General features: G+C 46.4%; 1 protein-coding gene across 5 annotated transcripts in view; it reads right to left on the reverse strand.

Moving 5' to 3' along the window:
* OTOF (otoferlin) overlaps positions 1 to 17,297 on the reverse strand; it is a gene marked incomplete at both ends in the record, with an annotated part of 70,781 nt that extends 53,484 nt beyond the window's left edge. For all 5 annotated transcript variants that reach the window (XM_084236054.1, XM_084236051.1, XM_084236053.1 and 2 more), the window contains 2 exons: positions 5,441 to 5,499; positions 17,219 to 17,297. In XM_084236054.1, the coding sequence (XP_084092180.1) occupies positions 5,441 to 5,499; positions 17,219 to 17,297 (138 nt within the window). The remainder of the gene's footprint in view (positions 1 to 5,440; positions 5,500 to 17,218) is intronic.
* Between the last annotated feature and the right edge of the window lie 376 nt (positions 17,298 to 17,673).

Below are 17,673 nucleotides of genomic sequence, written 5' to 3' on the forward strand. Positions count from 1 at the left end.
CCCTTGGATCCTCGTGTGCTGCTGAGCCTGCTTCTCCCTGAAGCCCAGCACCCGGCACACAGTAGGTGCTGACTCTCTACCTGCCCCGTGCTGAGCAGCATTGGGAAGAGGGAGGACACCGTGATTAACTTGGAATGTCATGTACACCTGTGGCTCAGGTGTCCGGGCGCAGTGAATGGAAAGGGGTGGCATGCCCTTGGAAGGGGCATCAGGTTGCTCACTGGCAGGAGGCCTTGGTGGACATGTCCCCAGGGAGACTTGGTGACATAGAGGAGCCAGACTTCCTGCCCGGTTAGGGGGAGAGGCACAGGGGGACAGGACTGTGAGAGAGAGGGCCAGGCTGCCTAGGCTCCAATCAGCCCTTCTGGCAGGTTGTTGCATGGAGGCCTGAGGCCAGGACAGCTGGTTCAGGATGCAGCAATGTCTCTGCCATCACCACAGCCCCGCACTTTGTTCATCATTTGCAGACAGACTTTATACCCATCATCAGCCCATTTGACAAATGGGGTGACCAAGGCTTAGAAACAGAGCAGAAAGTCATGCAGCCAGATGGGGAGATGTCTGGACAGAGCCCTCCTAGCTCTGGCCACTCACTTTATTTATTTATATATTTTTGAAGTTGAGGCAAACTTTATAATAATACTTCCAATATGACTCAGGAAAACAAATTTCCCAAGCAGCATTCCTGACAGCATGCCTTCAGAAATAGGTTTCATAACTTTAGGATCTGTGACTTTGGAACCAAGAAAAACGATAAAACAGAACTCATTAAAACTATTTTACATTGTAGTAGCAAAATGTTTTTCAATTAAGTTCAAAGCTTCTTTTAAAACATATGGTAGATATATTTAAGCCCTTCTATGTTACCAGACATAAAATATTGGTAATTATCAAAATATGTTCCCTTTACTGGTCCTGACCTTAAAATTCACTCCCTTTAAATGGTGAGTTTGAATGTCCCCTGAGCTGTGGGGACACCGGAGGGAGGCAGAGCAACTGTGTCCCTGGGGTGCAGAGAGGAGCGCCAGTTTGGGGCTGCAGTGGTTAACAGCTGCTCCTTAGCCCAGGTGAGAAGGGGAGGCCTTGCTGCCCTGAATCTGCAGCTCCCACAGACCAAGTGCACTGTGTGATGGGTCTGGGGGTGGGGAGCAGCGTGGCCCAAGCCTCCACGTGCTCCACTAAATCCCAGCTACAGAGGGAACAGTGGCCCTTCCCAGCCCCAACAGAGCCAGATGAGAGGCAAAGCCCAGGAAAGGAGGGGTCAGCTATTCTGCGGGGTCACAACAGATGTGAACGTGCCAAAATGTGACTTAGACTGCTGGTTCTCACCCCAAAGTCGACACTGGAGAAGCCAAAGAAAGTATGTGGATTCCAGGAAGCAACAAGCTGACAAACATACAAAGGGTAGTGAGAAGACTGGGGGGCCAGGGCTGTTGAGCTGCTGTTGGGTTATGGGGGGTTGGGCAGGGAGGGCAGGGGAGAGGCTGCTCAGCATGGGCCAGGGCTGAGTAGAAGCCGCAGGGGTAGAGCATGTCGGAAGAGATCTTTGTGAGCTCTGCTCTCCTTGGGATACCTTGGGGCAACCATTGCCAGCGCCTTTATGGATAAAATAGTGACAGTAGCTCTGGGATGAGGACTGATGAGAACTGAAAATAGGTGTTGATGAGCCAGCTGCTCACGCCTTCTACAGCTCACTTAGCCCCCAAAGCTAGTTTGCTAAAAATCTAGACTGCCTTCTATCCAGTATCTCTCCTTAAAGGCTTAGAGATGACAGGGTGACCGGGTCTTGGGGGAGGTGGGGGGCCTTGCTGCTCACGCCTGCCCTTCAAACCCTAAGAACTGAGATAGACAGTCCTTTGATGTGTCCCCATACCTGTTACTGGACAGAGTAGCTGATTCCGGGGTGTTTGAAGAGGGCACAGTAAAAAAAGATGCATGGACAGAAGCTCTCCCTAGAAGGAAGACAGCACCCTGAACAGCACAGGCCAGCTGGAGCAGGGTCACTAGATGAATGGACCACAAAGAAATACACTGGCAAAGCAGGGAAAAGGAATCATAAGAAAACAAAATGGCAAAAATGGAAGATCAATTTGAAGACAATAGCAAATAGGTACTGACATCTGACAATAGGAGTTGCAGAGGAAAGAAAGATTTAAAAGGCAAATGAAAGGGATGTTTGAAAAAAATGGAGATAGAGTTTTCTATAATGAACCAAAGATGAAAGACCTTAGATTTGGAAGGTCTCAGAAAATGGCACAAAAAGGGGGAAGATAAACACATGATAATAAAATTTAAGAATATCAAAGATAAAATCATGATACTATTTTCCAGAAAGAAAGAAAAGATCCCTCCCAAACTTAGAAGAATCAGATTGTCTTTAGACTTTTTTGCAGCAACGTGGAATGCTATTTTTGAACTTGTGAAGGTACAATTCCATGTCTAGAATTTGAAACGTTCAATTTAAAGAAATAGGAAAAATATCCTCAGATTTATAAAGCTTTGAAGGTTTGCTGCACATCACCCAAATTAAAAATGTTTTTGGAGGAAGTATTCAAATTAGAAGAAAAACAATACCAAGAGATACTTCAAAAAATATGAGAAGTAAAGCAAAGATGGTTGTTGTCTTTTAAAAAAAATAAAATGAGTAAGACAAATGAAAGTAAAAGTGAATACATATTCAAAAGAACCTAGCATTAAAATTCTAACTAGACAATATCAGCATGAGGATGTTGACTGAAGTGGGGAGATCAAAGAGGCAAAGAAGAATATTAAAATAGTAATTGTTAGAGACACAATAAAAATTAGGGAGAAACTATAATTTTTGATTCATTTGGGGATGTATAAAGATAGTCAGGGTGACTACTCTAAAAACAAAAATAGAAATAAAATTTTTACAGAAGAAAACCCAACCTATCTGATGGCTTGATAGGAAGGAGGATTAAAAAAAGACAAAATGTATAGTAAATGGAAAATATAAAATAAGATAGTGGTAAAAGTAAGACAATAGTAAAATTAACTACAATAGATGTAAATGGATAAAACTAATCAATTAAAAGAGACTCTCATATTGGGTAACAAAGTAAAATCTATAAATAAATGCTCTAAGATGAAACATGAATTTAAAAGGTGCCTAGAAATGTTGAAACTAAAGACATGGAAAAAGATACTAAGAAAATAAAAAGATTGAAAATAATGTAAGTAAAAATGGACCAAAATAAGCTGAGATAGCACTATTAATAGCTGGTAACCTAGAAATGAATGTAAAAAAAAAAAACCCATCATAAATGACAAAGATATTAAATACTGATAAAAGGAAAAATAGACAAGATAACCATCATAAACATATGGGCAACTAGCAAAAATTTTAAACTACATCAAGCAACAACTATTAGAACAGGGAGAGATATAAAAATCAGAATTATCCTTAAAGATTTTAATACAATTACTTGAAACTGATAGATCAAACAGAAAAATAAACAAAATTTGAAGAATTGAGTAACATAACTAATAAGTTCATACTTAGATTGCACTATTTATAGAACTCGCCACTGAACGTATCTCTTTTCGGCAGTGGGAGCATTTATGATTGTGGATTAGGCATTATAGAAGTCTCAATAAATTCCAAAGGATCAATATTCTGGACTATGATTTTTGATCATAATGTAGTAAAACTAGATAGAAATAAAATAAGGAGCTGAAAAAGTTATATAGAGTTCAATATAACATTATTATATAGCTCAAGTTTAAAAGAAAAGTCTAAAAGAAAATAAGAAATGTTTAAAAGTAAATAATAAGGAAAACCATACAGAAAATGTATGTATAGCAAAATTTATAGTTTAAAATACACATTAAAAAAATGAGAGAAGAAAAGAAATAATATCTTAGGATGCAACTCAAGAAATTGGTGGTGGGGGGAACCCACAGAGCAAAATAAAATAAACAGAGAAAAGGGGAACAAGTAATCAATGAAATGGGAAGCAAAAAGAACAACAGAGATTAATGAAACCAAGAGCTGATTCTTTGGGAAGATTAATGGGATACAGGCCTTTAGCAAAAATGACCAAGGAAAACAGGGAGAAGATACAAATAAATGAAATATGGAGTAAAAAGGGGAATGACTATAGGCAGAATAAAGATTTGAAACTCTTAAAAATGTCATGGCCAAATCTGTGCTCATAAGTTTTTAAACCTAAGTGAAACGTAAAATCCTTAGAAAAACATAAAAATCCAAAATTGGCACAAGAAGACAAATTCAAAAGGGCATCAAAGAGCTCCTCTCCCCAGACTATCCAGATGAATCTATTTTTACATTTTATTCTTTCAAAATGTCAAAGAAGAGTAAACTCCTATTCTATGTGTGTTGTTTCGGAAAATTTTAGGTCAAAAATTTTTGTGAACATTGCTGCAAAATTCCTAAATAAATACATTTGCCAATTGCGTTTAACAGTATATTAAAAGTAATACATTACACGATATACTAAAGAGTGAGATAATAATCTGAATCCATTCAGAAAAACTTTTGATACAGGTCAACAATCTTTCATAATAACAACTCCGTAAATTAGTAAGATAGCGTTCAATAATAAGATCCTACTACAACAATTGTGTTCGATGAGAAACCGTAGACACATTTTGTCCCTTTAGTAGCAGGAATATGGGAAACATGCCCGCCATCCCCACCAATGTTCATGAAGCAAACTGTTGTGTGGGAAACCAAAAGAAACACATAACACAAGCCCATTTAAATGAACAAAAATTATATGCTCCAAGACAGCAAGACAAATTTTGTAGGAATACACGGGAAATCAGAAGAGACACATTAAATACATTTGAATGGAGGGAAAGAAATAGAGGATAAAAGAAAACACACACACATCCCTGCAAGCACACGTACTTAAAAACAAGAGCAGAGCCTATAGGGACCAAACGGATAATGTGCCCTAAATTGAGATAAACGGTTTATTCAGTCCTATGAGCTGATGGCTTAAAAGAAGAAAAATTTTTGAAGATGATACAGTGGAAAATTGACCCCAGTCGCTCTTAAAGAGAAAGGGTTGAGGGCCACACGAGACTGGCTTTGCTGGAAGTCCAGGTGGGGTTAGCCTGGGTCTTTCACTGCCCCGGGAACCCCTCTCCTCTGGCCCTGTTGGACCCTCAGCTGGTGGCTTGTTCTCAGGACTACAACACCGCACAGGTGGGGGCAGGCCCTTGCTCCCAGGAGCACAAAAGACTCCCACAGGGCTGTGGGTTGGTCTGGACAGCCCTGCTCTGTGTGGTTCGCGTCACAGGGGGGTCTCTTGTGCAGAAATTCCTAAGGGGCAGCACGTGGAGGGGGAGCTGGAGTCTCCTCCACACCCTCCCGTCACCCATGAAGCAAACCAGATGGGTGGGGGCAGGAGGCAGGGAGGGCACTGCTCCCCGCCTGCTCAGGGCATCCTACCTCGTCGAAGTCAGCCACATCCTCACAGTTCTCTAGGACCCGGGAGTAGAAGGATTGCCCTGTGGGGGAAAGAGGACAGTTTTGAGTCAGAACTCCCTGGACACACACGTGGGGTCAGAGCTCTCTGCCTGGGTTTTGGGTTTCCAGCATTTGGGTTCATGCAGCACGACTATGACCCTGGGAGCGTGTGTCTTGGGCAGCAATGCCAGAGGGGGCAGGTTCCCATACTGTCATATCTGACCCCTCAGCAGCCTTGTGGGGCAAGCAGTTCAAAGGCATTAGCTCCACTGCACAATGAGGATCCCAAAGTGCCGGGGGCACCAGGCTGGTCCGAGACGGAGTGGGGCGGCCTCTTTTCTCCAGCATGGCTCCCAATGGCCTTCTTGGCTTTCTCTGCTGTCTATGGGCCTTCCTGGTTGTAGCAGCCTGTGCTAGCACGGGGGTGGACCCCTGCTGCCAGCCCTCTTTCTTTGACCCTGTCTGCTGCCAGGCCCCGGTGCTTCCCCAGCCAGGATCCAGGACAGTCAACCACACTTGAGCTTTCTTCCAGGGAATCAAGACCCTCCCTTCACACTCGCAATCGCTTTTCCGTCAAGCTTGAGTTTTTCTCCTCTGGGGCAGGTAGCCGAGAATGTGATGGGACACATGTTTCCAGACCCCTTCACCACTCACCTGCCATGCCACCCACCAGGACAGACATAAAGTTGCTGCCTTCCTGGCCCATCCTGTGAGAACTGGCCCAGGTTGCTGGGAGAACCTGAGTCAGGAGAGGAGGAGGCAGGTTGGGGTGGGGGAAGTGGTGGCAATGAGAGGGATGCCTGGGCCAGTCCAGCTCACTTAGAGAAGGCCCACTGACCTCCGTGCTGAGGACCACGTGCCTGGGACTCGGGGCAGAGGGGTGGTGCATGCACAGGTGCCTGCGCCCAGGGAGCTTCTGGCCTGGGAGGGCAAAGCAGGGGGTAGCAGGTCACCTGTGCAATACATACCCCAAGGGGCAGTTTTGCAGGAGAAGGAAGGGTAAATACTGGTTTGGGGTGGGTGGGAGCAAAGAGGCAAGGGTTGTAATTCTACGAGGAGAAATCCAGAGATGGGATGGGTTCATTTTTTTTTATTTAGAATTAATTTATTATCATCTGTCAAGTCTACACTAAAGAGAAAGGAAAAGAAAAAGGTAGCTTCTATAATAGGATTCTCTTTATAAATGCACCCCAAACCACAGTTGTTTCACATGTGAATAGACAAAGACTTCAAATACACCCCAAAACACAATTGTTTTATATGTGAATAGACAAAGATTTAAACTCATAGCTATTTCTAGGCAAGAGGAGTAAGAAGACATAGAAAACAGCATACTTGGATGTTTTGTTGTAGACACTCGAATTTGCAGTTTTTTTCAATGACCCTGCTTTGCTTCTGTAATCAAAAGAAAAATGCTTTCAAGTCCCCTCCAGCCTAAATCAGCAGGTCATCCACTAAACAGTTATCTCAAGGTCAAACTCAGTCCCATTCTTAGGGTTACTTTGGGTTGTTGCTGATGAGCAGGCTGGGACCCAGCAGAGGACTTGGGGGCCACACTGTGCTTTTCTCCCCACAGAAAATCTGGGAGACCCACTAGGACTAGCCCCAAGCCAGGGAGGGGCTGGAGAGGAGCCCACTGGGCCCTCATGGCAGTGGGGCACAATCCCCCTGGGGACCACTTGTCTCCTCTGGCCCCTGTTGCCTCCCCAGGCAAGAGGCCTGGGCTGACTGCTTCAGGGCCTGCCAGGCTCTCGGGACTCAGGAGCGAGTCCCAGTTGCACAGAACTGCCTCCCGATGAGGACGCCAGGGGTTTGAGGCAGGAGGAGGGTCTGAAGAAGGGTGTGTGTGTACGAGTGTGTGTGGATGTGTTTGTGTGCACAGCTGTGTGTGTTTGGAGGGTGGCAGCCTGTGGGTGGGTGGGGTGCATCCAAGAAAATGAGGAAGAAGCTGTAAAGCAGAAGCTGTACACATGGAAAAGAGATGTGAAGTAGACAGATGGGCAAGAAGGACTCTTTAGCACTAGCCGGGGACAAAACAAAACATCTCAACAACAAACCCAAAGCAGCCAGAGGAAAAGAAAGAAATAGGAAAGATGGTGCCTGCGCCCCTCTTGATTTTCCCCACAGGTGACACAGTGTAGATGGAGACTCAGGTGAGCATATTTGTGCGTTGAGGCTCCCCTAGGACCTGGGGCTCGGAATACCCAAGGGTCTTTTCCATCCTGCAAGACCTGGACCAGCCTGGGTCTCCTGGACTGAACACTAAGCCACCCAGCCAGGGAGGGGAGGGAGGGACTGTCCATGATGGCGTTAGCAGTTCCCTGGAGCTACCGAGACTGAAAGCCGGCCCTGCTTGCACATGTCCTGGCTCCTTGTTAGAGACGGTGTGAAATGCAGTGAAATTATCCACTGTGCAATTGATCCATCAGGGCTCTGTCTTGAAAAGCAGGAAAACCTCATTGCCTTGGGTCATGGGTATTTAAATGTGGTGAATGTTGTCAAACAGGATGAGCCAAATTTTAACTAGATACGAAAAAACAAATCAAATCAATTGTACAGAAACAGTGCAAAAGGCAAACTTATTAAGAAAACAGAATGTCCTTCTTAAGGGTTTTTGAAAAGCTACCTTTTCAGAGGGATTGTATGGCCAGGGCAGGGTCATTCAAGTGTCCTTTTCTGATCATCAGGACAGAGCCAGGGTACCTCTCTCACCCCTTTCAAGTTAGGAGGGGATTGCTAGCCCCTCTCTTTCCACTTAACACCTGCTCCATGCCACACCAGTCTTGTTGACATTTCAGCTGCCTTTTAAGCGGCTTTCAGACAAAATCATTTAAAAATCTCCAAATCCAATCCACTTTCAAGACACAGAGAAGACCGAGAAAGACTTGAGAGAAAGAAAATAGCCTGTTCTCTGCAGGGGAGAGGCTGCTGTGGCAGGAGCCCAGGGATGAGGTGAGGCTGCACCAGCTCTCTCCTTCCAGGGGCAGCTGCTCATGGGAAGGCTGAGCTGTTTGAAATAAACTCCCTGAGTCAATAAATGCGGTTAGGACAGCAGAGTCGGTGCCCACAATGGCATAAGGGCCAGGCCATCAGATTTACCCCAAAAGAGGGGTTTGGGAGCCCAAACGTCATAGTAAGTTTTGAGTCATTCTCCATTTTCAAATATATGCAGAGCAGCCACCTCCCAAGATGATGGTGAGCTCAGCTCTGCTCCGCCTCACACCCAGGATGAAGTGCTGGCTTATATGATAATGTAACTTAAGGGAACAAATACCTCATTTGCACTGACAGCTCCTCCTCCAGACAGTTCACCTGCTAGAGCTGGACTGGGGTGGGATGAGGGGTGGACAGGTGGGTAGGGCGGTGTTCAAAGCCCACTGGAGCCCGGGTGAAGCACAGGCTCCTGCGGTACTGTCGTAGCTGAGTCTGCTCTCCCTCCCACAGCCAGCCGGCTCCTCAGGGGGGCCCTGCGCTTCTCATCCTCCCAGTTCCCCAGTTCATGTCGCCCTGTTCTTTTTGAAAGCTGCTCCAACAAGCACCAGGAAGCAGGGCACAGGGCTGCAGGAAAAGAGGCGGCGCCCAAGAGGCCCAGGCCCAATCAGGTGTGGGGCCTGGGATGCAGCTCAAGGGCTGGGGGCCTGGACCTGACCGTTCAGTCCCTTGGGGTCTCCCAGTCATCATCTGTGACTGGGGGCAATTATGGTGACCAGTACTTAGTGGAACCACCGTAGGGGTCCGTGGGACACGCTCAGTGAAAGCGGCTTAGAACATCTGGCAGGGGCCAGAGGGCTGTGGTAAGGTACTAAGCAGCCCGGGGTTCAAACCCCTGCTCTTCCACTTGCCAGAGAAGAGACCATCTCTTTGCCTTAGTTTCCTCACCCATTAAATGGAGGAAATGACAGTTCTTAAACTCCTGTTGCATGGCTCATTACCCAATGAAAAATGACAATTAATCTACGAAGGAGGAGTCCTGTTTTTCCTTTTGACATTTATGTCTTAAATACAAAAATGGTCTCCTCTATTATGAATGACATTTTGTAGCTTATTTTTAGTAATAGGTAATCAGGAACAATTTTCCCCCTCATCTTATATAATGTTTTTTCCAGTTTTAGGTATTTTAGGTATGATGAGCTCTTTTTTTAATGAGGTAAAATTTACCCTTACAGATCTTAAGTGAACAGCTCAATGAGTTTCGAGAAACACATTTCTAAACCTATAAAATCACCACACAAACAAGATGTAGACCCTTCCCATTCCCTTAAAATGTCCCTGGTCCCCCACTTTCCAACTGATCTCTACCCCCACCCTCAATAGGCAACCAGGGCTCTGACTTTTATCACCAAAGATCAGTTGTGCCAGATTTAAACTTTACATAGATGGTTTCAGACAGAAGGTACTTTTCGGGTGTCTCGTTACTTCGCGTCAATGTAATGCTTTGTGATTCATCCCTATAGTCGATGTGTCAATGATTCATTCACTGCTGTTTTTGAGTAACGTTCCGTGCTATGAATGACGAGACCACAACCTGTTGATACGTTGGGAGTTGCTTCCAGTGTTGGGCTATTACTAGTAAAGTTGCTGTAAACATTCTTGTGAAAGTATTTCTGTGGACATAGAATTGCATTTCTCTTGGGGACATGCCTGAAAGCAGGTTCTCTGGGACCCAGGGTAGGTGCTTGTTCAATTTGATGCGAAACTGCCAGTCCTCCAAAGCGATTAGACCTTTTACAAATCCTGGCCACAGTGTAGAAGTTTTAGTTGTCCCACATCCTCATCGACATTGATTTTTCTATTTTAGTGCATGTGAAATAGCATCTCATTCTGGGTTTGCTAACAACGTGGATGACTTGTGTGTATACTGATCATTTGTATAATTACTGGAGAAAATACTCAAGTCTTTTGCCTATTAAAATTCTTGCTCATTTATCTTTTTTGTTATGCATCTGTAGGGGTTCTTCATGTACTCTACTAGTCTTTATTTTTTATTTTTTTTTTTATAGAGGCATGTTTTTATTTATTTATTTGTTTGTTTGTTTTGTTTATACATGCACTGGGTACAGTCAGAAGCGCGGGAGGGTGAGAGAATTCACCAGAGCCAGAGCGGGGAGCAGAGCAGGCAGAAGGACCGAAGTACACTGCTGAGGGGAGCAGCGGGTGGCAGGAGAGGTCTGCGCACCATGTGGGACCCTCCTCCGGTGGCCGGGGAGCAGCCGGGGATCGAACCGGCACCGCAGAGGCCGCGGGCAGCTTCGCAACCCAGCGCTCAACCGCTGCGCCACCGGGGAGGCCCTCTACTAGTCTTTAAATGTGTGTTTTTATCTGATGCTTTCTTATAGTCTTCAATGTGTTTATTAATGAGTAGGTGTTTTTTTAAGATTTATTTTATTTATTTATGCATACAAGAGCTGAATGGTAGGCCAGAGGTGTGGGGGGGTGAGAGGATTCACCAGAGACAGTGGGGAGCAGAACAGACAGATCTACTGAAATACACTGCTGAGGGGAGCAGCGGGCTTGACAGGTGAGGTCTGCTGCACCATGTGGGTCAACTCCCTGGCCAGGGATCAGGGATAAAACTCATGTTGCAGTGGCTGCCGATAGTTTAATAGTGCTGAGACTTAACCCCTTGCACCACCAGGGACGTCCAAGGAGTAGTGTTTTTAATAACTCCAAGTTATCAATTTTGGCAAATTTTATTTCTTATACTTTTTGCTTTTATGGCTTCTTTAACAAATCTTCGTCTAATCCAAGAATTTAATAGAGATATTCTATATTTCTTTGATTTAGTTTATAATCCATCTTGAAATAATTTTTGCATGTGGAATAAGATAGGACTCTGATACTCATTTCCCTCCCATATAGGTATTTATTCTTCTAGCTAACATCTAAATTGAAAATCACTTAACTGGGTGGGGGCGTTTCCTGGACACTTGCTTTTGTTTCTTTGATCTGTATACCTGTTCTAAGGTTCATGACACACGTCTTGATTCCTATTGACATAATCGCATGGTTCTTCTCCTTTATTATGTTGATTTGGTGATATAGCTTGATTGATTTTCTAATTTTAAACTAAACTTGCATTTTAGGGATAAAACTTTATGTGCTATTCCATTCATATATTTCTACTTAATTGACTAACATTTATTGGCTAATATTTTGTTAAGGATTTTTACACATATCATCATGAAGGATATTGGGCTCTTATTTTCTTGTTGTGTAGGATCTTTATCAGGTTTTGTTATCAAAACCTCTTTCCTCTATTTTCTGAAAGTTTGTTTAAAATTGGTATTATTTGCCCCTTAAATGTTTTCTGGAATTCACCAGTGAGGTTATTTAGACCTGAAGCTTTCTTTATGGGAAGGTGGTGTAGTGTCATTACCATCATCATAATGGTTATTACAAATTTTATTTCTTTAATAGATATTGAACTCTTCCCATTCTGTATTTCTTTTTGGATCAGTTTTGGTAAATTGTTTTTCAAGGAATTTGTCCATCCTGTGGGAGTTGTAGAAATTGAGATAAAGTTATTTATAATATCCCTTTGTTTTCCTTTGAATGTGATGTTATTCCCTCTCTTGTTCCTGATATTGGTGATTTGTATTTCCTTGTTTTTGTTTTTTTTCTCTTGATCAGTCTTCTACAATTTACCTAGTCCCTGCCCCCGCCCCCCGACAAGTACCAACTTTTGGCTTTGCTACCTTTCAATGTTGTTTTTCCTCTACTTATTTTCTTATACTTGCCTTGGATTTAGCTTTTCTTAGGTTGTTTTCATTTTTATTTATTGAAATATAACTCACCACTATCTAATTCCAGAATATTTTCATCATCCCTCCCCCATCAAAACACCCATACTCATTCGCAGTCACCCCCATTCTCTCCTTCTGCCCCTGAAACCACTAATCTAATTTCTGTCCCTATGGATTTGTCTATTCTGGGAATTTCATAGAAATGAAATCATATAATCTGTGGTCTTTTGTGTTTGGCTTATCCACTTAACATTATGTTTTCAGGACATGGGTTTAAGTTGCTCCTCTTTTAGCAGGTTCTTAAGGCAGAAACTAGATCATTGATTTTATACTTTCTTTGTTTCTGCTCTAGGATTTAAAAGTAAGGATTTAAAACTATAAATATTGATATGTTGGACTTTCATTACCATTCAGTTGGAAGTGTTTTATATATATATATATATAAATATAAATATATATAGGGTTTATATATATATATAGGGTTTTTTTTAAGGTTTATTTATGCATACAAGAGCTGGAGTACAAGCCAGAGGTGTGGGGGGTGAGAGGACTCACCAGAGACAGAGTGGGGAACAGAACAGGCAGACTGACTGAAATACATCGCTGAGGGAGCAGCGGGAGAATCAGGAGAGGTCTGCTGCGCCATGTGGGTTGCTCCCTGGCGGGCCGGAGATAGAACTCATGCTGCAGAGGCTGTGGACAGCTTCACAAGGTTGCGTCTTAACCCCTTGCATCACCAGGGAGGCCCCCTGTATATATTTTTTTGTCTTCTGCTTTCACCATGATTATTTAGAAGGATATTTATTACTTTCCAAATATTTGGAGGGTTTGAATAACTCTTATTGCTATTAACTTCTAATTGAATTTCCAGTGTGATCAGAGAGCTTACTTCATAAGATGTCAATGTTTTGAAATGTACTAAGACTTGTCTAGCACCTGGCATATAGTACATCTTGATGTGTGTTCCATATGCATTTGCGAAGAATAGTTTTAGAGTGTAATATACTAGAAAAGTCAGTTAGGTCGAAGTGCCTGTCCTGTCTCCTGCCCAGTAAAACTTCCTCCTGGGCCCTGTACTCTTCTGCAGAGTCATGTCCGTGGCTCCAGGGCGGCCAGCTCCTACCTCCCTTCTTATGCTCCCTTGTTATCTGTTCCAAGGAACCCTGATCTCGCCCCCTGGTCTTGCTTGCAGACCTCCTGCTCTGAGAGATCTCCTCTGCCTCCTGCTGCCATGCACCTGTACCTTTCTTTTCAAAATGCATGTCCCACTCATGAGGGTTTGTGCAGTGACTGTCTGCCCCCGACGGCAGGGACCACGTCTGTCTCATTTCCCACTGCCACCTTAGTGCCTAGAACAGTGCCTGGCACATAGCTAGCCTGAAGTGAATTTTATTACCTGGATAAATGAAAGAATGAGCAAACAGGTGACTAAATACTTGACTCAAAAAGCACATCGATGTGTAGCTTTAAAATGAGTTGGAAAAAAATTTTATGACATTGCTGAGGCAGTTAGAAATTTGATCACTGACTAGATATTTGATAGTATTACGGGATTGTTGTTACTTTTTAAAGAGTGATATATGTGGGCTTTTTTTAGTATTTGTCATTTTTAGCGATGTACTTAATGTTTACAGATGAAACATATGGTGTTTGGAATTTGCTGCCAAATAATTTGGGATGTGGGAGCAGGATGGAGTGCAAATGAAGTAAGATTGGCCAATACTGCATAGGGGGAACTTGGGGGCCACTGGACTATTCTCCTTATTTTTGTATATATTTAAGACTTTCCATTTAAAAGGGCCGATAATAAGACACGGGTTGACCCCAGGGGTGGGAGTAAATGAGAGGGATGTAGCTTTGCTGTCATCAGTCAGGGTGGTAAGATCACCAAGAGCTAGTGATTTCTTCTCTGCCTCTCGCTGTCTTGCACCTGTACCCTGGCAGGACCCCAGGTTTGAATGGAGCTGAGCACCAGATAGACGTTGGACTAGAGGAACCCCAAGCCCCCTCCTGCTCTGTGTTCCGCAGCTCTGTGATCTACGCCGGGAAGTACAGACCCTAAGCCAATACTGCCTCCCTGTGAACAGCAGCCAAGGCGGCTCCTTCCCAGACAGCCCTCTCCCGGTTCTGGCTGCAGGCCTGTGAGCTAAATGGGGACTGTTGTCTGCAACAAGTTCCTCGGAAGCGGAGGCACCCTGGCCTTGTGGCCTGCATGCCCCAACTGGAGTGGCCACCTCACCAACATATCAGTCCTGCCCATGCTCTGTCCTCAAAGCCTCTGGTATCTCTGTCTCAGCCAGTGGACCTACCTCCTGCAGGGCAGGAATTCCCTGTGGTTTCAATGGGTGTTACCAACATGCCCATTAACAAATGTGGAAACTGAGGGTCAGTAAGGTTAAGTATGTGGTGGAACCCAGGGCTTCTGACCCTGTATCTAGAACTTTCTTTACCACAGCAACATGGGCCTCTTTTCAAAGTGACCCAAGGGACTTATCACCGAAAGTCAAGTTGTATTTCAAACAGCTGATCTGGTTTACCTGAGAACACCACCACCAAGTACATCTGGCCTAGGGCTCCCTCAGCCCACCTGACATTGAACTTCAAAGGATTAGAGAAACTCGGGACCAGCATCTCCCTCCTACCTTCACCAATTCCTTATTTCTCCCCACAGCACATTTGGTTGGGCACCTGTGGTTGTGTGTGCCAGGAGACATTGGGGAACATTCTAGAATAGACCAGTTCTCTGAATTGTTAGTGTTGGTCTTTGGGGGAGCCTGTAGTTGTCAACTGTTGGCTGCGGCGCTGAATGACGGAGACATCTCTGGTTGTTATAAAGTACACTTTCTGGAAACTGCTTGCCACGTGCCTGTTCCTGCTGCCTGACCACCCTCCCCAGGAGCTCTGCCTGTGGCCACCAGCCGCAGATGCAGAGCTTGAAATGGGTCTCTCCGCTCCGTCCAGAGGGCAAGGCCACAAAGAGGCTAGTCCCCGTGTGATCAGCGGAGGCTGCAGGGACAGGCTGCTCAAAGAAAAGCGTGGACAGCAGACAGACCGGGGCTCACCCCACATGCCCTGGAGGACAAAGGGGGTTTTCAGGATGGAGCAGCCAGGGCCGGGGTGAGGTCTCATGAGCTGGGGTCGCTGGGCCTCAGCCTGTCCACTAATGCCATGCACATCTCCCCTTGGTTCCTCTGTCAGCCTTGGTTTCTCTGCCTGCAGCGGGACTGCGCTTGCAGCCTGGAGCTTCCCTGTCATAGTAGAAACAACATCACAACCTGCAGCTGAAACACCACGCACTGTCTGTCCAGCACAGGGACAAGGGCCACAGGTGAAAGGATGCACTTGCTTTTTCTAAATTCAGCACAAGCCGGCAGGTGGCGCCTGGAGCTCCAGGTGCTGCAGAGGAAGCAGGTAAGGTGTGCAGAGCTACCGCCTGGACTGCGCCTTCCTGTCCGTCCTGCAACTCATTCCTGGGATGCAGAGGCACCCAGGCCTTGTGGCCTGCGTGCACTACAGGGACCGGCAGCCAGGCCTTCTGGTGTCTGTCTGACCCAAAGGACTGTCTGTCACTCCTTCAGGGCAGGGTCTGTGTCTTCTTTAGCCCCGTGTCCCAAGCCTGTCCACAAATATCAGTGTGCTCAACAATGAGCAGCCTGTTGGGGCCATAAACCCAACAGGCCACCGTGTGGATGACTCAGGGCCTCCTGCCCAGAGTTGGCCCCACTGAGGGGTGATGTGGGCATCCGGGGCTGCTGCTGGAGGGAGTAGGCCGCCCGAGGCCTCACCTCTCCCTCCTGGCACACCTGCAGGTGTGTGCCCAGCCTGGGCCCTGAGGCTCATTTTGCTCTTAAATCTGGTGGGGCTCTCTCAGATCCTTCCTACTTTGCACCCCCACCCACCCTCGGATTCCTCTCTGGGAAGAAGTGTCAGGTCTAGTGAGGAGTAGCCTGGTCTTTGGAGAAATGTTGCCAGAGATGCCCCTGGCCCAGACGGCAGCCCTGGCCCAGGGCTGTGCTAGGCAGAGAGGCAGAGGCAGGTGGATTAAAAAGCAGAGCTAAGGCTAGCCCTGCCTTTCCCTACTTAAGACCTTTGGGGGTGGCCTACTCTTCATAGGGTAAAGGCCAGCCTTGCCTCTTTGGCCCTGCCTGTCACTTCCATATCAGCTCTCGCACCCATTTTTGTTCCTGAGTTTCAGCTCATCTCCCAGCCTTGGGCATCCTGTCTCCTCTGCTGTTCTGTCTCTACCTTGTTCCCTCCTGCTGGTCCCCTGGGTTTCAACTGAGGTGTCACCTCCTCCTGGAAGCCTTCCTTGACTAGCCTGGGTGACAGTGCTGCCTCTGTAGCTTGCATGTTCCCCCCTCATCCATCACATTCCTGTCCTATACTGGTCCTCCTGCCCCTGAGTGTGGACTCCTCTAGGCAGAGCCTGGGTCCTGCTCAACCCCCAGCCTTGGCACACAGATCATATGAAATGTCACTGGATGCATGAGTGGGGAGGAAGTTAGGAAGAGAATGAATAGAAAGGAGGCTAGTGGGGCTCGTGGATCCTTGCACATGGATAGAGCTACAGGGAGCCAGTAGCATCCCTATCACACCGGGGCCCAGAGATGTACTGGCTTGCCTGGTTTCTAGAAGCCCCCTTGGGTATTCCAGACTGAAAACCCCACCCCCACTCTGTGCCCAAGGAAACCAACTTGGTGAAAGGAGAGCGAGAAGAGGGGGACAAGAAAAGCTCTGCATGGCTGCTCCCCCGCCTGAATTCAGGGCTGGGGGCCTCCCTTCTGCCTCTTCCCAGTCCCCCCATGCAGAGGGCCCCTCCAGGGAGTGCAGCGAGACACACACATGCACTCATGACAACACAGGGACCCTTATTTTCCAGCAATCACAATGTCCAGTCAAGCCAGGGGCAGATGTGAAAAGCTTCATCACCCCAACCCAAGCTGGAACTTTCCCCACCCACCTGCCCTATCCCAGCCAGCCCGGAGCTGGGGTTCCCCTAAGGCAGGAGCATCCCTACCTCGGAAAGTCACTTTGGCGATCCGATCACCCCTGCCCCTCAGCTCCGAGACTGTCTTGAGGTGGACGAGCAGGGCCATGCTGGCGTGGAGCGCTGCAGGAGCAGCGTGGAAGCAGCGAGGCGGATGGAGCACCGCTCACACACCGCTCCCTGCTCTGCCTAGCGCAGGCTGCCTCCTCCGGGCACGCCTCCTCCGATGCTGCCCACAGAGACCAAGGCAACCAAGCAGCTGCTCCTTCCAGCCACTCACGGAGACTCGTAGCCCTGCCAGCCCCCGCCCCTCCGAGTGTCAGCCCAGTGCGTGTGTATGTGTGTGTGTGCTGTGCGTCCAGCGTGCAGCCTGGCGGGGGTGCAGTAGAGTCGGAATTCATTATTTAGCAGCCTCTGCCTGCTTCCAGACAAAAGCCCTGTCCAACTTCAGGTGTCTCCCAGCTCCTGGTGCCAGGTGCCTGCAG

This window comes from Talpa europaea (genome assembly GCF_964194135.1).
Source record: "Talpa europaea genome assembly, chromosome: 6".
Lineage (NCBI taxonomy): Eukaryota > Metazoa > Chordata > Mammalia > Eulipotyphla > Talpidae > Talpa > Talpa europaea.